General features: G+C 38.2%; 1 protein-coding gene across 4 annotated transcripts in view; it reads left to right on the top strand.

Moving 5' to 3' along the window:
• Positions 1-21,301, top strand: part of crtc3 (CREB regulated transcription coactivator 3) — a 48,522-nt gene that overhangs the window by 12,024 nt on the left and 15,197 nt on the right. For 3 of the 4 annotated variants that reach the window (XM_084107608.1, XM_084107607.1, XM_084107606.1), the window contains exons 4-6: positions 6,920-6,981; positions 13,741-13,803; positions 14,382-14,485. In XM_084107608.1, coding sequence (XP_083963734.1) covers positions 6,920-6,981; positions 13,741-13,803; positions 14,382-14,485 — 229 coding nt within the window. The remainder of the gene's footprint in view (positions 1-6,919; positions 6,982-13,740; positions 13,804-14,381; positions 14,486-21,301) is intronic. The other variant, XM_084107609.1, reaches the window with a different exon arrangement.

Below are 21,301 nucleotides of genomic sequence, written 5' to 3'. Positions count from 1 at the left end.
ATATTCTTGCGTATTCTCACGGGTTTCTTCAGAGTCTCAGATGATTTAGTTTTCTTCACCTCGTTGTCTGTTTGTATTGTTTTGCTTTTGATTGTTTGCCTTAATTGCTGACACTTGTTTCTAGTTTTCTCTGAAACAAAGAAAATAATTTTAATGAGTTTAATGAGTAAATGGTTAGCTGGGTTGTTACCGTCTTCAAAGCTTTTTGCTCTAGGCTCAGAACTTTCTGGTTTTTGTTGTTGTTGTTGCTTTTAGTTTGAGAATTCAGCATATGAATAAGACGGCTTACGAACACATATTAATCTGATGCAGTAAAGAGTCCAGACTGATTTCATTCCGACTTGTTTGTAGTGCATCACTGTTACTATTTCTCATACTTAAAGTTAGGACTCATCCTCTATGTTTGTGACTGATTTTACATTTACATTTTGGTAGTTGCTTTTTGCTTTTTTTCCAAAGCGACTTAAATTGCTTTATGAAGCTATACATTTTGTCAGTTCATGCATTCCCTTGCAATCAAACTCATGACCTTGGCGTTGTTGGCACCATGCTCTACCATTTGAGCTCTCTATCAAAAACAGTTTCAAGGGGAATTACATTTTTCAGAAACGTAAGTAAATGCCCACTGCATTTTTATGCTCGAGATGGCCAGTGCTATAATAGAGCCATATATGTTTTACTCAGAGTCAGATCCCAAGGCAGAAGAAAATGAACCAGCAACAGCCAGCATGGTAATTACTAAAATCTATTATCTGTATATAGTTTTAAAACTATTATTAACTTGTTGTTGGACTGCTTTAATTAATTGATATTTAGAAAAACAGGCAGCATGTTGAGAATAGTTAAGAAAAGAGTATGTAGTGAAATGAGATGAACAAACAAAAATGAAAAGCATAGTTAAAAAGGAACTTCAGTCATGCATTTCTAGTAGTTTGATCTTTTGGATGCAGTTTTGGTATGCAGTACAGTTTGTCTACATCCAGGTACAGAACAACATCAGACGGTCGTACTCAACATCTCACTCTCACAGCAGTAACGCTCTTGTGATTGATGGAGAGACACGAGTAGTTAGGAACACATGTTAAGGGTGTGCAGCGAAAAATCATGACATCAGGAATGGGGTGATTTTAAATCCTGGTGTTTTAGATTTATTATGTGTGTCAGTAACAAGGACAACCATCATTTTACTGCTTTTTGTTTAAGCCTTTGCTTTAAACCGTACGCTTTTTTTTTGGCAGTGTTGGCATGTCCGCTTATTATAAGCATCCTTCAGATCTTTGAGATTTTTTATTTATAAATATGGGCAGTTGTGAGATATATATATTTAGCATTATTTTAGGCTTATTTGTGTGAGGCAGATTGCTTATTTTGGGCTTGTTATGTTTAACCCAGTTGTTGCTTTTTCTAGAATGATCTGGCAGCAATGTCTCTATGGACTCTTTAATGTATGTGGTGCCCTTAGACCACAGGGCCTGTGAAAGCAACTATGGTGCAGAGAAAAGGACTTGTCAAAATGTGGGAATGAGACGAGATGTATTTCCCTATTTGTTTGCAGTGCTGATAGAAATGAGAGCCATGCATGTTCAAATGCGTCATTAACGTCTAGTCGTTCAATTTGATGTAATGTTAATTCAGTTGTCACTACCTTAGTGCCTGTTTACACCTGGTCACTTCATTCGTTTTCTCTGATCAGATGGTCTCAAACCACTGAAACGCATTCCAAACAAAAATAGACAAGTGTAAATGTATCTGGTTGTTGAAACCACATGTCATTTTTGCTCCTCCAAATTTTTTTTTAAATAAATGTGTGAGAATGTGTTATAGGCTATATGACATGTTATAGCCAGAAATGACAGCGTTACTGCAACACGCATCGCCTCAGATGAGTAGCTGAGTATCTCTTCATCAAGTCAACGCACAAACTGCCGCAAATGAAACACAAAACACAATCACCTTTATTAAGTAGTGAGACTAAATGATTTTTCAAGTGCTGATGCCGCTCTTTCTCCTATTTTGGTGTTAGTATTGTGGTAATTATAATTTTTTTTTAATGGTATTCATAATGTTTGTTATAATGAATCATATCTTTTCTTAAAGCTGCAGTCCGTAGCATTTCCTCTTTGTCTCCATCTCTGTTCGAAATCTGCAATTGCAGTTATTCGTGGAATTATCAACTTTACGTGCGTTGTGCCTCGGCACGGCACAGCGCGGATGAATTCAGTGTTTTGAGGAGAATGTGCGGCTGTCAGTCACCGCGCCGCCGGTGTGGATACTGGCATTCGGAATCACAGATTCTACTTTTTGGAAGTATGACCAACATAAGAATTTTCACTGGAAAATGTCGTCTGAACAAGTAACATCCACTTTTGTTCTGACTAACTAAGAGAAAAAAAGCATTGCAGTAAATTGCGCTGATTAAATCTAACGATCGCTTATATCACGTCAAACCGTGCAAATTATACTTTGTTCTCAAATTGTTAATGTTAACAACATCAGCATTGCGTGACTACATTTAATGCCCTTCCGATATTATCCTTGTTTTCGCATGGGCCCGGTTGCAGTCTCTTTTTTTTCTGTAGCCACTCTGAAGTCCGAACGAGTGAATCTCCAGTTGCCACTGGTTTGAAGCTTTCTGGATCCGCCATCAAATTGATAAGTTTAATTATATCAAGTGCTGTGAGAAAAGGTTATAAATCTCCACCTCCAACATCACACTCAACACTCAACACAGCCTACTAGCCGGGACACCTTCTTTATGTGCACAAATGTGATGTAATGACGCAAAGACATGCTCGAATTTCCCGCGGAAATCCACCAGTACCACTGGAATTAAAATCATTATTACAAGCTTACCGTTTTGAAGACGAGCAGATAGTTTTGAACACTGGCTGGTTATGTACTTGCTCAAATTTATTTTGGATAAATTTTTTTAACTCAAAAAAGTTACTGCAGCTTTAAATAATTGTAAATTTAAAATGCATTGTAATATTTGAAAATTCCTTTTTTATACTTTATACTTTTAAGCATTATACTTTCTAAAGGTGTGTTCAATGAATACTGGAGATAAGTATTATACCTGTGGCTTCAATTAGTAAAATGTTACCAAAATCGTTTTCAGTAATTGAAATAAAGCTTAATTGAAATCAAATATAATTCTTAGATTAACAACTTATTTTATTTCAGTTAGTTGCCAAGGCAGCATTTCTAATTTCCTTTTAAGTTGAATAACTAATTTGCTGAATCTAAAACTGAAACAAAAAAATTTTATTGTAGAAAGCCAAATAGAAATGTTTTAAAGAAAACAGATACTAATAAAAATGACCAAAGCACAACAAAATGACTAAAACTTAAACGTAAATTAAAATGCAAACTGAAAATATAAAAATAAAACCTAATCCAAAATATTAATAATTACTATAGTAGCATATAATAAATAATACTAAAATAACACTGATGGTCCTGGAAACCACTGACAACACCCTGTCATTATGATGTCATGTTTTTCACGGCCATACGCCACTCACATTTTCTTTAAAAAGAAAAACAATTTTTAAATCTTCTTAAACTTAAAGGACAAATCCAGTGAAAAATGAACCTAGGGGTAATTAACACATGGTTACCGAGTCGATCGTTCCCTGCGATGCGTTTTCATGAAAATCGAATGTAAAGAGTTTTATCTTTAAAAACAGATTAGCTCATAACACTAGTATATGGGGCACAGAGTAAGTAAAAATAAATCGCTAGTTAATACCACTAACAAGGCTCAAAATAGCCTCACACTAACACGGTAACATAATGAGGGTCCTTGCATACAAACCGAAGCATTGAGAACTTTGTAAGTGTACAGACAGTTTAATAAGAAGATACTTTATAAAGACAGTACATTATGCGTTGACATGCAGGATCCATCTTGGAAAACAGTCTCGACTAATCGAGTCACGAACGCCGTCGATAGGATAGCTGGTCGATAGGAATTGCGTTTGTGAAATCTAACGTAGCACGGCGTTCGTGGCTCGATTAGTCGAGACTGTTTTCCAAGATGGCTCCTGCATGTCAACGCGTAATGTACTGTCTTTATAAAGTATCTTCTTATTAAACTGTCTGTACACTTACAAAGTTCTCAATGCTTCGGTTTGTATGTATGGACCCTCATTATGTTACCGTGTTAGTGTGAGGCTATTTTGAGCCTTGTTAGTGGTATTAACTAGCGATTTATTTTTACTTACTCTGTGCCCCATATACTAGTGTTATGAGCTAATCTGTTTTTAAAGATAAAACTCTATACATTCGATTTTCATGAAAACGCATCGCAGGGAACGATCGACTCGGTAACCATGTGTTAATTACCCCTAGGTTCATTTTTCACTGGATTTGTCCTTTAAAACCTCACTCTGCATCTAATCGAAATAAACAGAGACTCTCTTAACAAACATTCACCCACAAGGCTTTTCTCTTAATGTCTAAAGCATTTCATTTTCATGCCACTCTAATTCTGCTGAGTGAGAGAAAATGAGTGAGGATTCAAAGGCCAAATTTGCTTTCACTTTGATTTTTTTCCCTTTATTGCCAGATGTCCCTCACAGTGTTGGCTTGTTTTGCTCCCATCGATTCAACCGCGTCTGCCAAGATTACACTCTCTCACAGGCTCGCCAGCCAACCTAACGCTGTCCAACTTCCTCCTAACCCATGTAGTTGCCTTCAAGCCGCATATATCATGCCAGATGCCTTGATTTGGCTTTGTCTGTATTTCTGGAATCATGTCCTATTGGAGGGCGAGCGGTGTGGGTCGAGTGTGAAATGTCAGAGAGAAAGGTTAGCTCACCCACGCCATCCTGGAGCTTCTGAGATGAAGGTGCTGTCACTGCCACCCTGTCTCTCCACACCGCTTCAGCAGCCATGGGCTAATTAGATCTTAGCAAGGATCCCTCGTAATCCAAGCCGCCTGGCTTATGTCATCATCTCTCTCCCCAGGCCGAGCATCGACAACAGTATTTACACAGTCACGCCAGGGATTTCATACAAATGATATGGGGTATAACATACAGTCTCAACTATGAAGTGGTCTAAAATGGTTTTACTGTGGCCTGGCTTTGCCTGCTCATTGGTTGGTTGTGCTGTGTTGTGTCATGGTTCGGGTCACGGGGCGGGCTGGTGGTTGAAGAGTTGGCATGAAGAGCTCAGTCTCTCATTACTGCAACAGAACTGATGGCTGTGTTTTCCAGGCCGGTGCAGATGTTGAACAGAAAAAGACTCTGTCCTGCTTTCTGTCTTGTAAATCCACCCCTCCCCCATTTTGGATGTGAGAGTTTTGGCACAGATGGAAATGACGAGGCAGCATTGTCAACATTGGTCTGAGTCGAAGTAACAGTGTTTACTCAAGGAGTTCTTCAGCTGGGCTATATTCTCTCCCATAATTCCTGTAACTTTTGTTTTAGTCTTGAGTGGGTTAGGACAGCAAATGTACGTTTTAAAAGGGGTCATATCATGAGAAATCAAATGAGAAAAGTTGATTGTAATATGAAAATGTTTTGTAAGGGGCCGTTCACACAGAATGTGTTTTTCCATTCCACCGTGCTACTTTTTTGTATTGTTTTTCAATGCAAAGCAACGCGCTAGATGGACGTCTTTAACCATTTTGCTCGCGTCTTTTGCAGCGTCTCGCATATAACACTGCATTCTAAAAACGCGGCACTCAAGTTAAAATAAGTTCAACCTTTAAAAACGCGTTTCTAGACCTTTGGGGGTTTTTTTGGTTCCGCTGACCTGCCGTTTCGCGCTTTTAACAGCAAAAACGCATTCTGTGTGAACCGACCCAAACTTTTAAAACTCAACACTTCTTCAGTCTGCAGAGCATCCATTGAATCAAAGCTGCAAAGAACAGCTTGAAATCAAATGTGCATACCTGGTTTTCAGAGACATTGCCCATCTGGTCACAGTGAGGTAACAAGGAGAAAGTATGATAGATTCTAGTGTTGTCAAAAATATAGATATTTCGATATGTATCGATACTGAAATATCTGAAACATGTTCCGATACTCCTCTTCTGCGGTATTGATACACCGATACTAGCTGCGTGTTCTCACTCCCTCTTCTCTCCGAAGGCGAATTGACACCCATCATCTCATTCACTCCAGTTGAATAGTGTTGAGTGTATGGGGTTGCGGGTATTGCGAATAATTTTACCTTATTCCCGCAGGTTTCTTGCTCTCACCAATAGCGTTCGCACCACTGATCTATATCAGTGCCGTGTAGCCGCGCACATAAAGCCGCCTCTCAAACAACTCACTTTCACATGACTTTCACTGACTTTCATGACTTTCACTGAAACATGCTTTTTTTCCCCTGCAAAACACAAATGAAGATATTTCAAAGGATCTTTCAATTGTTTTGGTTTGGATGAGAACCGAATTTTAATTTTGGGATGAACTATCCTTTCAAATCTTTGGCAAACTTTGTAGTATTCATTGCTGTGTGTAGTGTATGAGAGGTTTTTTTTAAGCCAGTTGACATGCCACTGAAAATCGTACACATTTGTTGATCTTAAACAGCCATTTTGGTGCCTTGCAAACTTGTCGAAAAACAATGTTGGGTTCTGTGAAGTATTCCTCTGATTTGTTAAAATATGCTGTTGCAAAGATGCTGAGATGCTGTTAGACTTTGAGATTGTTTTCTAACAATGAATTTGAGTTACATTTATAATCTATAGCTTGTTGCACATTTTCATTTTATATATATTTCATATTCAAATATAAAAATACAGTACATTGCTAAAAATTATGTACAAATTTAATCTAGACAGAGAGTGTAAAATAGTCATGAAAAATTAGATTTATGCCTTTTTATATAAACAAGGTTTGAAGCACATGTGATTTTGACATTTGCCTGTGAAAACTTTGGAGGCTTTCCTTGACTGAACTACGCTGAGAGTTCTCCATATGGAACGATGTACCTTTCTCCTCCCCCTGACAACAGCTGGAGAAGGTGAGTCCTCATTTATTTACATTACATTTATGCATATGGCAGATGTTTTTATCCAAAATGACTTGCATTCAAGGAAAAAAAAGCAAAAAAAACAAAACATGTATCAGTTCTTGCTTTCCCTGGGAATCGAACCCCGGACTTTGCCGTTTCTAGCTACAGGAGCTACGACGGTTGAACTACAGGAAAGATACCTCCCCATCAAACTATAAGGACCGATATAGTCCTACACACACCCATCCATGCCAACAAATATGTGTTCGGTCATGCGTGACGTACACTGTTACATTATACGTCATGTAGAATTTGATCATATCTTTCTGTTAGTTGCAGGGCAGAGTGCAAAGATGATGTTATCTTGAAATGATGCCATCTTAGTGACATCAAGCGGTGTTGCAAGAGAGATCATGTCACATTTGAGGGAGTGTAAATGCATGTTTTGCATTTGCATAGGCTATACCTACAGATGCCTGAAAAGAAAACAGTAACGATGACATGTTTTTTCAGCATGTGGAAAATCCCATATCCGCAGCAATGACAGATAACACCAGTAAAAGGTTAGATAAAAACAAAACAAAGGTGTTCAAAGAGAACTACGCACATCACTGTGTCGTTCTCGACTCTCTGGGTGATCAGAAATCCGTTTTCTGAGAACAAATGCTCACGTTTGCTCTGCACAAATGTCACTCTTCTGGGTTCAGCCCCAGTGAGGTGTAACCATTGGACGGTTTTCCTCATTTGTTTACCGAGGAGTGAATTGCAGCCAGTAATAAAAGGCTTAAGGAAGCTTCTCCTCATCATAGTCGTGTTTTGAATGCAGGCTTGGCCGACGGCCAGCGTACCTTCTTACCAGCAAGCTGCCTCGTCCTCCATGTTGACTCTGCGACTTGTAAAACTTTCAGAGTCCACGCCCTGTGGCATTGTTTACACCTGAAAACTGGTTGGCCTGATCAGCTTCAGCGCAGCCTTCTGTTCCCACTGTGGCGAAACACTGCTGTGACAGCCATATGCCGTTGTGTGGCTCACATTCAATACTAAATACAGGGCTTTATATTATTGCTTTTAGTTTGAAATGTGAAATTACAAGACAGTTCAAACACTGACCGAATTGCATCGTACATGTTGTTGTTGTGCAAAGCAGCACAGATGGGGGTAGCAGAAGATGAACCCTCATGCAGAGTTTAGCTGAATATATGATCTTAGGCAAACTTCAGAGCTTCATTATAAATGCATAAACCGTGAGCGGTTCACTCCACTTCAAGGGATGTCTCAGAGGCATCCAATGAATTATGAAATATAGGATTCAGAGGATCAAGCACAGTTAGATCTTCTGATTCTACAATGTATATTTCAGAAATTTGTTTTAATCATATCCAGTTTTCTTCTCGTCTTCAGGAGTGTTGTCTTTGTGTCCTCGTGAAGGCTGAATACTAACCACAGCATTTCTCTCTGATTCTAACAGTCTTCTTTTTTTTCTTCCTCAAGGATGAATGTTCAGCTATTCCTTAAATCTTTTCTCAGTGTAAACAGCACTAACTAAACCTGCCAGATCTTTTGCTAGCTACCCCTCAGAGCCGCCCTCCCCCAGAACAGATCGTGAGCTCAGCGTGTTTGTACGCCCCCCTCCCTTTTTACTCTGGACCAGATTAGCATTTGCTAAAAACCGTAGTACATGTTTTGGTTTGGTTTTTGTTTTATTCCGCTTTGCCCGTTTGACCTTGCACAGATATATGTATATTGAATAATGAGTGTTCTGCTGTCTCTTTTTATTTTCTGTTGGGATCTTGCGCTGTGATATCTCCTCACGTGATTAAAAGGACCGAACAGATGTTTTCTGTCTGCGCGGACATTAGAGGTTAAGCTAGGTTTAGGACGAGTCAGAGAGCGATTGCAAATGGTTTTTGGCATTTTTAACAACACATGTTGTTTGTGATGTCTGCAGGTTTTTTTTTTTTTGGTCTTGACAGTGTGACACGTCACACAAAATCTGTAGATTTACTAGTGTTTGGTTTGTGTAGTTGTAAAGGATGTTTGTGGTGCTTTAACTCATGTAAAGAGAAGGGAAGGGAGGAGTTCTGCTTAAGGGAGGAATCAAGGCCAGTTGGCAACAAATCAGTGATTATGGTTATAGAGCAATGTTTGTGAAAGTTCAGTGGGTATTTCCATGTGATGGGTACAAAATAGGGCCTGAAATGATTGATCTCCCCCCTCCCTGTAAGGCGATGCCTTTAACATTCAGAAAATATCCTCAGGAGGTAAAACAAATTATGAGCGTTATTTTCTGAGGTTTGCAAAATGTCAACTTTTTAATCAAATAGACAAAAATGTAAAAGATAAATTGACAAAAAGACTGGGTAATGGTTGCTAATTTTATCTAAATTAAACTGTCACTCAGTAGCGGAAAGCAAATTTGGGATCAAATGTTTATTTTATTTTTCTCGAAGAGATGGCTCACTCAAAAAATGACATTTCTATCATTATTTACTCACCCCCAAGTCATTTCAAACCCATAAAACTTTAGCTAATCTTTGAAGCTCAAATGAAGATATTTCTTAAGAAACCTGAGAGGTTTCAGTCCCTCCATTGAAATCCTGACTAAAAAGTAGTTAAAGGCGTCGTAAAACAATTCCATATTTTTAAAATGCCAATAGTTTCTCAATTTTATTTATTTACTTTCTGCTTAATGCTTGTTTTGCCTTATTTTAGATCATTTTAAGTTATCTTGAGGCCCCCTAGTGGGCCCCAGCCCCCTGGTTACATTTAATACTCAGTAAATGAGCATTGGGTGCTGGTATGAGTAGTCTGTAGGGGATTGGTCATGGTTCTCTATTGGTTTAGGAGTGCAGTGGGCAGGTGTTTGGCCAGCAGAGGATGATGGTCCTGATTTACTGGGAGGCCCATCCTAACGTATGCCCTCGAGGAACTGTTTACAGCTCTCTCAACACATCTGTGATGCATTATCTACTGCAGCACACACTGGTTAAGGGTTAATGAGCTGAAAAAGGCGTTACCCTCAGCTCATTAACCCTTCCTTTCCCTTCACCACACAACTTGGTCCAACCAGTGCAGATTTCTGTTGTATGGGTGGCGGATGTGTTTTGTGGTCAGTTCACAGGCCTTCTCAGTTCTATCACCAGAAAAGGAAATGTAAGAGGACTGAGGTAGTATGTTGCCAATAAAAAGATGTTGTTGGCATTGAAATGGTCTAGAGAAAGAGAGCCCAATACTGTAACATTAATATAAAGTGTTTTGGAGATTTTTATCATCCATTCCTAACACAGTTTTCTCTGGTTATTTTTTGACACAATATATTCTAAGGTCTAGATAAACATTGTGTGACCCTTCCTGAACTAACGTTAATGTTGTGTACAGTCTGAATCTCTGTGCTTTAGTGTGCCCCAGAGCTCAGTTGCATCCGTAGGGACGACATCGCTACTATGATACTTTCAGGCTCAGTTCTCCCTGGGCGACAGCTGTCCCTCTGGTGTCTGGGTAAACGCGGGCTGGTTCTGAACCCTAGGCAACATCAATATGTTTCCCTGTGGAGTTCAGCTGGACTGGGTCAGGAACTCGGGTCAGCGTTGTTCTCTTAGTCCCACGCTCTCCCATCCTGGATCTGAGCCTCTGCTCTTCCCAGACAAGACTTCCTCTGGGAGGTTTTCTAGAAAGGCATTCGACTTAAGTGTGATCCAACAGCAATTGGCTTTCATTGAAAAAAAATCTCTCCGTTTTTGGTGGTCTGCCTGATGCCAGTTTGAAAACATCTGCTTTTCACATTGTTTGTGATCAAGGGTCAGATTTAAATAACAAGCTGTTTACAAAGAAGTTTTCTAGTAACTTCCTGATGCATTTCTATTTATGCCATATACTGCTGCCTTTAAACTCTTCTATTTTAAGTCTCCCGCATGGGTGGTCGATGGGTACTGACTTTAGTGCTCGATGGTGTTTTAAGCCCCCAATGGCTCCTTAGAGGCAGCTAACCCTACCCTCAACCTTAAACCTACCCATCCCTTCGCTGCCTGGAAGGCGCCGTTGGGGGCTTAAAACACCAAACACAGACTTTAGTGCTTCATATGGCATGTGCAGCTAAGCCCTAATGCACTTCAAAGCAAGGGGAACAGACCGGCTTTACAGAATCATTAGAAAGAAGGCCACTTTCTGTTGTCACAAGGAGTATCTTTTTTTCCCTTGAGCATTACATCACCCTAGTGTGGCCTGGCATACTGTAGCATCTCCTTAGCAGCAGAGCAGGCAATCTGTTTATTATTTCTCTTTATTGTCTTAGTGATAGGAATATGTTAACCCTGTTAGTGGGAACCACAGGCTACATCTGCTGGGCTTCTTACGCATCTACACGGGCGAACGTGGATCATTATACATTCATGTCTTGCACTCGCCGTGAGTAATGGCACCGCTGAGTTATGATATCAATGGCTGCTTTGATAAGCAGTCACAGATATAAAGAAAGAAATATTTTGTTTTAGATACACTACTGTTCAAATGTTCACCAAACCTGCATTTGTTTGACCAAAAATACAGAAGAATGAGTAATATTGTGAAATATTATTAAATATGAATTCAAAAATAATTTATTCCTGTGATGCAAAACTGAATTTTCAGCATAATTTCTCCAGTCCTCAGTGTCACATGATCCTTCAGAAATCATTCTAATATGCTGATTTGCTGCTCAAGAAAAATCTTTGTTTTATATATACACTCATCTAAAGGATTATTAGGAACACCTGTTCAATTTCTCATTAATGCAATTATCTAATCAACCAATCACATGGCAGTTGCTTCAATGCATTTAGGGGTGTGGTCCTGGTCAAGACAATCTCCTGAACTCCAAACTGAATGTCAGAATGGGAAAGAAAGGGGATTTAAGCAATTTTGAGCGTGGCATGGTTGTTGGTGCCAGACGGGCCAGTCTGAGTATTTCACAATCTGCTCAGTTACTGGGATTTTCACGCACAACCATTTCTAGGGTTTACAAAGAATGGTGTGAAAAGGGAAAAACATCCAGTATGCGGCAGTCCTGTGGGCGAAAATGCCTTGTTGATGCTAGAGGTCAGAGGAGAATGGGCTGACTGATTCAAGCTGATAGAAGAGCAACTTTGACTGAAATAAACACTCGTTACAACCGAGGTATGCAGCAAAGCATTTGTGAAGCCACAACACGCAAAACCTTGAGGCGGATGGGCTACAACAGCAGAAGACCCCACCGGGTACCACTCATCTCCACTACAAATAGGAAAAAGAGGCTACAATTTGCACAAGCTCACCAAAATTGGACAGTTGAAGACTGGAAAAATGTTGCCTGGTCTGATGAGTCTCGATTTCTGTTGAGACATTCAGATGGTAGAGTCAGAATTTGGCGTAAACAGAATGAGAACATGGATCCATCATGTCTTGTTACCACTGTGCAGGCTGGTGGTGGTGGTGTAATGGAGTGGGGGATGTTTTCTTGGCACACTTTAGGCCCCTTAGTGCCAATTGGGCATCGTTTAAATGCCACGGCCTACCTGAGCATTGTTTCTGACCATGTCCATCCCTTTATGACCACCATGTACCCGTCGTCTGATGGCTACTTCCAGCAGGATAATGCACCATGTCACAAAGCTCGAATCATTTCAAATTGGTTTCTTGAACATGACAATGAGTTCACTGTACTAAAATGGCCCCCACAGTCACCAGATCTCAACCCAATAGAGCATCTTTGGGATGTGGTGGAACGGGAGCTTCGTGCCCTGGATGTGCGTCCCACAAATCTCCATCAACTGCAAGATGCTATCCTATCAATATGGGCCAACATTTCATGAATCAATGCCACGTAGAATTAAGGCAGTTCTGAAGGCGAAAGGGGGTCAAACACAGTATTAGTATGGTGTTCCTAATAATCCTTTAAGTGAGTGTATATATAACATTTTTGATGTTGATAACAGTTGTTCTTGCTTAATATTTTTGTGGAAACAGTTATAATTTTTTACAGTTCTTTTGATTAATATCAAGTTCAAAAGAAGAACATTTATTTGAAATCTAATTGTTGTTTTTTTTACATTGTTGTCATTTTTGATCAGTTTAAAATCTGAATAAACGCATTATTTATTTATTTAATAAAAGTAATCTTACAGACCCCAAACGTTCGAACGGTAGTTCATTTAACAGTACAGTATGTATGTTCCCTGGAAATCGAACCCATGACCTTGCCGTTGCTAGCACCATGCTCTACCATTTGAGTTACAGGACTAGACTAGAGTCTATTTGGATTTAGGCCTGAAAGAAACCCTCTGTCCTCGTCACAAACCACAATCTTTAAGGTCACAGAGCCTTTGCTTTTTGGCCCTGAATTACATGGCTGTCACAAAGATTAAGGTTTTTGTGTTGATTGCGTTTGTGGCCAGTGAGAGATGTATTTGTTTATTTGGTTTAGTCTGTATCCTGATTTCCCAGTGTGGTTACTCTGCTGCAGCGTTGCCTTCATGTTTCTTTCATTAACCATTAAAGATATTATAGCACTTTTGTTTGCTCTCAGACGTAGCAGATCCAATCTAATTGAAGCAGTAAATCAGTGCTGCACACAGTATTAGACTAACCTGGGGGAATAGGCTCTGATTTCTACGACTCTCTTTACGTTTTCCTGAAGGTGTCCGCTCTCTTCTTCTCTTTGTCTCTTGCTTGCTCATCCTGCTGTACTAACCCCTGAGCCAGGGCTACAGGTTCAGTACAGTAGTGAGTAACACGTGACTGTTTCCATTTCTAAAGGGAGCAACTGCCATGGACTGAAGAGAAACGACCTGGATTTAGATTAATATCACAGCTTAACAGGTGACCTTTGACTTTCAAATTCCTCTCACAGATCTCCTCTGGACCTGTCTTATTTGTTTTTTTCTCATTATCACCTCCTGCAGATCTCCTTCTCTCGGCTCATTCTCCTTCTTGTGTTTTAGATCTTATTAAATCTGTTTCTTTATCAAGTCTTCATACAAACAGAATGATTTCAAGCAAATCACAGATGCCGTTTCTCTACTTGGCCGACTATTCTCTGTACACTAATATTTCACTGAAACTAATCCAAACCAGGGATCATTATTTCTACTAATCTGTTTTGTTTTCTTTCCCCATCACCACACTCATTATTGTGACATTAAAACAGGTGTTTTCTTTTTCAATGTCACCTGAGAATGGTTTAATGATCAGACCTGATAAAGGATGTAAAGCAGAGAGAGGCTCTGGAGGACAGTGAAGTGCTCTTGAGAGTGTCGTCATGTATAGTTGCTTAATAAAGGCAGTGAGCGAGGGCAAAGGGTCATGTGGCCATGGCTCGGCTCAGCAATTTCTTTTATTTTTTTAATGATGGCTCACTGACCGAGCTGTTTTTCCTCCATCCTTCCCTTCTCCCACAGAACAAACTCTGACTCAGCTCTGCACACCAGCGCCATGAGCCCAAACCCACAGGATCCTTTTGGCATGAACCAGCAGATGGGCAGAGGACCTCCTCAGCGGAACGGTGAGCTCGGCTTCCTCCCTCTAGGCCTGTTTACATACTAATTTTGAGCCAGTTTAATACCTACACAACCATATTCTAATCATTGTTATTGTGTGGCATAACAGTGTGGTTGAAACAAAATTGCACAGGGGTCAAATGGATTGCACAATGTCAGGCATGGATGATAAATCAATGATTTTATAGCAGACCCAAATCAAACCGTTGCACCCGTGGTGCAGTGTGTTTGCATGACACAGCTGGAGCTCTGTCATTATGTTTATCTAGTTGTCTTGGTTACAAACGCAGGCATTTCAGATGGTATGCTGAAAATGGTTGACAATTAGCCCGGCCCAGTGTGCTGTTAAAGGATGTTCCCTCTACCATTATTTTTCTGTGATTTCTAGAGCTCTCGTAAACAAATTAATGTACATCCCCATGAGCTTTACAGATAGTCTGGCTCATCCTCCCCTAAAAAGACAGATAGCCAGAGTTCACATACACGTGCTGCAGTGAAGATGTTTGTAAGACTATAGGATTATGTCATAGGGTGGGATAATCTTCCTCCATTCTGCATTAGCAGTGAAAGTGTTTCATCATTGTATTAGTTGAAGTCTGGCAAAGAAATTTGTGGCTGTGCCAATACAATAATACGATAAATCTTTTTTTTCATGATATTGCATCAGCATTTTATTTTTATTGAATCATGGATTCATTGAATCAAAAGTACAGTAAACATTTATAATGTAATAAAAAATCTTATTTCAAATACTTTCTATCCATCAAATAATCCTGAAATCTTTTTTTGTCACATTTTCCACAAAAATATTACTTGGCAAAACCGTTTAAAACTGATAATAACGAAATATTTCTTGAGCAGCAAATCTGCACATTATAATGATTTCTGAAGGATCATGTGACACTGAAGTAATGGCTGCTGAAAATTCACATTTTAAAATATATTAAAATAGAAAACGGTTGTTTTGCATTGTAATAGTATTTCACAATATGACTGTTTTTACTGTTTTTTATTTATTTATTTATTTTGTATCAAATGGTGAGCATAAGAGACTTCTTTCAAAGACATTAAATTATCCTTTCTTTTATCTCCATTACTAAAATGTCAGTTGACCAGACAGTGATTCATCTTTTCTGTTAAATCATTGGTGTCTGGGACAGCGTGAGCCCAGAGACTGTAGTGTACACCGTTTATAAATGCTTAGATTAAAGGTGTGCTATAAATGAATAGTGCTCATAAATGGCAGTTGAGAATAGTATTCTCACTTGAAATGAAGTAGAGGCTTGAACCATGAAACAGTATTTGATACTTCGCGACTAGGTTTGAGTATCATTTTAATTTTAGCAAATCCGATGCTAATTGATTCATTTTGATTCCAAAATGGTTAAAAAAGAAATTTTCAAATATTTAGTTTTAGATATCAAACATATGTATGTCTTTTTGCAAAACATTTTGTTGCAACTGAAAAAAACAAAAATCAGAAGCCTATAGAAAACAGGGCGCAAGTGCTAAATTGATAAAAATGAACCTCACTGGTTCTTGTTGAAGCTTAAACGTGTGTAACACGAGAATGAACCTCATTGGTTCTCGCTGAAGCTCAGACGTGCTGCGTAACACGAGAATGAACCTCATTGGTTCTCGCTGAAGCTCAGACGTGCTGCGTAACACGAGAATGAACCTCATTGGTTCTCGCTGAAGCTCAGACGTGCTGCGTAACACGAGAATGAACCTCATTGGTTCTCGCTGAAGCTCAGACGTGCTGCGTAACACGAGAATGAACCTCACTGGTTCTTGCTGAAGCTCAGACGTGCTGCGTAACACGAGAATGAACCTCATTGGTTCTCGCTGAAGCTCAGACGTGCTGCGTAACACGAGAATGAACCTCATTGGTTCTTGCTGAAGCTCAAACCTGCTGTGTAACACAAGAATGAACCTTATTGGTTCTTGCGGAAGCTCAAACGTGCGTAATATGAGAATGAACCTCATTGGTTCTCTCACGTCAAGCAAACATGCTTGAGTTCCGTTTACCACAACTGATGTGAATGTTTATATGTGAATAAAAGCCTAAATTCAATCTTTTCATCATATGAAGTGATCGTGTCTTTTCAGAATTCACAATTCATATGGATTGGTTGTACAATCTCTTTATGAACTTTTTAAAGCATCATTGTCATTTGCGTAATGTCAATGGAGGTACAGAAATCTCTCAGATTTCATCAGATTTCATTATTTTTGGGTGAACTAACCCTTTAAAGTAACAAGTGATTTGCCTTGCCTAATGTATTTACATTTTCTTTGCAAATTTGCTTTAAAAAACCTTGATAAAACTGAGTCTATTATTTGCTGTGGTAATCAGCATTATGTCCAAAAAAAAAAATTAACATTGAATCTGTAACATTCCTGCTCTGTCTTACTCTCTATTGTGCTCTCTCTGTTTATCACTTGCTCTTTTATGAATTGATTTGCACGCATATAGGCTTGAGTTTGCAGCACATCTGCACTGCGTATCCAAGATAAAAGCATCTTTGTGTATCAGACTTCTTTAGTCAATAGTTTAAAAAAAGATAATGAGTGAAGATGTGGAGCAAACCAAGATATGGAGCACTATAACTCAGAAGGCTGTCTCAGTCCCAGGGCAGTTGTTTTCACAGAGACACTTCAGTTCAATCTGATAAGAAACTGGTTCATTTAAGGACAATGCAGAAATCATTTATTTAATATCTGTCTGGGAGCTCATCTGAGCTATGTAGACAGTTGACAGTGTGTGGAGGTGTGCAGTGAGGCTCGCGTAATATGAACAAGTACAAACCAGCCTCTCACATGGGACAAAAATTTGTCTCGCTTCCGCTATCACAATAGTTTCATTCCAAACCTGCCAGCCAACTTGACTGTGTGATGCAACTGTGCTATTCATGTCTAGAGCTCCCAAAAGCATCAAGACCGCGTGCCACATTCAACCGCTTGAGTCTTACCCTACTGGGATTTATGATTTGACACCGGCTATAATAAGAACTACTGTTTTTAATGCTCGATTTTTGCTTTTGGATAATTCTTGATAAACGTAATTGTTGATAATGTACTTCACATTAACTTGAACTATGCGTTTTTTAGGTACTTTTGCACTTCAAGATAAAAGTGATGAAACTCTGGACTGTGTTTTTCTGATCTGGTCGTCTTTTTCTGTCAGTTATGGCATTGAATGAGACTCTCAGTGAGGGGGAAACGAGGTGTTGACATACTTTTTGTTTGATTCATTGTGCGTCGCAGTTGGGCGTCTGAGACCGGCAGCTTTGCTGAAGTGCCGGAGCTGGTTGATCTGGCTTCGGGCCCACACTGCATCTGTGCTGGGCCAGCATCAGCAGAGGAAGTAGAAAGGAGGTTTGTTTTCCACAGGATCTCTGTGGTGTATGGAAAACAATGCCTCTCCATTGATTCACTTTGCACTTGTGGTCACAGATTTCTCCCGATATACATTTTTTTTTTTTGTCTCCTCTTTCTCTTTCCCTTTCATGGGGGGTTCCTTAAAGAGACAGTGCACTCTAAGAAGCTGTTTTCAACTTCCCCTTCTGGAGTTTGTGCCCCGAATTTTCAATGGGTGGAGTGAGTGTGCACTGAGTGACTCATTTCAATATATATATATATATATATATATATATATATATATATATATATATATATATATATATATATATATATATATATATATATATATATATATATATAGTATGTATGTATATACTACCATTCAAAAGTTTGTGGTCAGTAAGATAAAAAATAATAATAATTAATACTCATTAATTTGATCAAAAGTGAAGATATTTATAATGATAAATATCATTATAATATTTGAAATTTCAAATGCTGATCTTTTGAACTTTGAGTCCTGGAAAAAAAAATTATCGCTGTTTTAACAAAAAAATATTAAGCAACTGTACAACTGTTTTCAACATTAGCCCTGTTCGCACGGGATAAGGATTACCTGGTGACCTCTAGTAATTTGTAATAATTGCAGAGGTTGTCTGTGATCTTAATCCTGTGCGAATCGGCCATCTCTGTAATTTGTAAAGTAAAAATTCCCCCGCAAATGACCTACCATATTTCACCGAACACCGAGGTCCTGTGATAATATTAGTAATATCTCTGTGATTTGGCAGGGTCGTTTATAATTTTTTCAAGGTTTTTGTTTCCTGTGCGCTTTTTTATCCATCTTTCGCGAAGAATGGAGGCTGCGTTGGAGTGTTTTGATAGTATTTTGGGTGCTGGGTCATATCACTATACACCATGATACGATACAACTATACAATTTGCAGAAAGAGAAAGCTGAAAACCATCAGAAGAACAAAAACAAAAATTATGATTAGATGGAGATGGATGACATGTATAGCAGCATGTGGTAAGGAACATTCTTCTGTTTATGATATATCATACAGCTAGACCTATAATAAAGACAAGACATTTCCAAGCAATAGCCTATTGACATCATATCCGGGAGATAAGTCAGTAATTTCGAGTAAAATCACAGGCTTCGTTTATCCCGTGCGAATGCGCCACACGAAATTCAGATGTGGGTGGGAAATTTCTAAATCACACAAGGTCCCCAGATAATACTAATCCGGTGCGAATAGGACTATTGATAATAAATGTGACAAGCAGCAAATCAGCATATTCGAATGATTTCTGAAGGATCGTGTGACACTGAAGACTGGGTTTATGATGCTGAAAATTCAGCTTTGTATCACAGGAATAAATGACACTAAAATATATTAAAACAGTTGTAATAATATTATTATAAAATAATATTTTTTGATCAAATACAGTAAATGCAGCCTTGGTGAACATAAGAGACTATGTTCTAAAACATTAAAGTTGTGGTTGATTATGACTTCACTTTTCTAACTTTAGTTAGTGTGTAATGTTGCTGTTTGAGCAAAGTTCAAAGCAAAGGGAGATATTTTATTTTACAGAAGTCGCTTTTTAAGGACTACAACAAATGGCTGGTAGGGACTACAATGAGCTTCTTCACGGGTTAGTGACATCACTAACCCTAAAATTTACATAAACCCCAACCCGGGAATGCGATTTATTGATTATCATGACAGAATATGCTAATCAATTACTAGAAGAAAGTTAACTCCACATCACATTCATAAATTCATCAACTAACCATTCAGAAATGTCCTGTTGCACTCTACGTTGTCACTTTTTCTTGAGTCTCTCCATCTATGTCCGACTTCGGTTTGAACATAAAACATAAAACTTGAAATTTTCAGTGCGTGTGTGTGAGGTAATCGGAGCTGCTGACACACAAGCTCTTGGAGCTCCGCCCTCTGTGCTGGGAGCAGCAGCTCATTTGCATTTAAAGGGACACACACAAAACGGTGCTTTTTGCTCACCCTCAAAAAGTGACAATTTTAACATGCTATAAAAAATATCTGTGGGGTATTTTGAGTTTAAAGGGCATTATAAGACCCCTTTTAAAACATTTTACCGACTCCAGACTTAGTGTATGTAATGCTGTTTCTTCTACACTCTAGGCAGCAGAGGAGAGTGAAAGTTCTGTGTGCAATAATTAATTACTTTGAATTCTCAAGGCGTGATTCATTTGAGACGTGGAGTTTGGACTCCTGATTCATTTCATCTGGTTTACATAAAAGCTTTCGGTCAAAGTGTTAATCATTTATGTCATTAGTGATGCTTGCTAATATATTCTTACGTCACTAGTGATTCAGTTAGTTATATTAATCATTTTTAGCATAATCCAAACATACAACAGAGAAACAAAATAAGACTCATTGGAAGAAAGATCTTTGTGTTCATTTATTTTGCACAAATCTGCTTAAACAAATTTGTGCCTTGACCTTTCTCATTTCAAATGTGATAAGACTTTACAGTTTTATTTATGTCACCATCTTTTATATTATTTTAGTCACTGTCACTATGTTTACAGTTTATATATCCCGTTATATAATCAATATGCTTTTGTAAGCTGCTGTGTGTATATTTCGACACTCAAATTCAGATTCTTCCTAAATTATAATAAAAACTGGCCTTGGTTAAAAATAAAACTAATAAAAACTAAACTAAAATCTATCAACTGTGATGTTCTCCAAACATTGGAAGTACTTTTCAGCTAGAAAAGCAAGGAAAATTTTCCACATATATACAATTTGAATTTATTCATACATTATGAGCACTAATTGAAATGTCTATGTATTGTTTAATGGCCTAGTGACATTTTTATTCTGTGAAGGGGGGCTGACTGCAATGCTGCAGTGTATTGAATGAAAACATATATATATATATATATATATATATATATATATATATATATATATATATATATATATATATATATATATATATATATATATATATTGTGTGTGTGTGTGTATATATATATATATATATATACACACAATTTTGGAAGAACCTTCTTTTAAGCTTTGATTTTGTTATTTATTTGTATTTGCATGTTTAAATTTGTGGAGGCTGTGGTTTGAGCTGTGTCTTTGTGAATTGTCATTGTTAGTGTCATAATTAGTGTCATTATGCTAATTACTCAAAAAGAAATTCTGTCATTTCTTAAAAATAAATATTCTTAGGTCATATGCCAGTCATATGAGTAAATAATAAATGTAATGCTCTAATGACATAATAAATCTTTTTGTACACTGATATAAAATATCAGTATGATGGTGCTTATATTCACCAGTTACACCTTAGTGTAGGTTCTGTGAATCAAGAAATAATTCATTTTAATGCTTTTTAAACGGTCATTCATTTGTAAAGTAGATATTTGACACGCAATTAATTTCAGGATC

Source organism: Abramis brama (assembly GCF_963993115.1).
Source record: "Abramis brama genome assembly, chromosome: 3".
Classification (NCBI taxonomy): domain Eukaryota; kingdom Metazoa; phylum Chordata; class Actinopteri; order Cypriniformes; family Leuciscidae; genus Abramis; species Abramis brama.
This window is presented reverse-complemented; position numbering and strand designations above follow the sequence as displayed.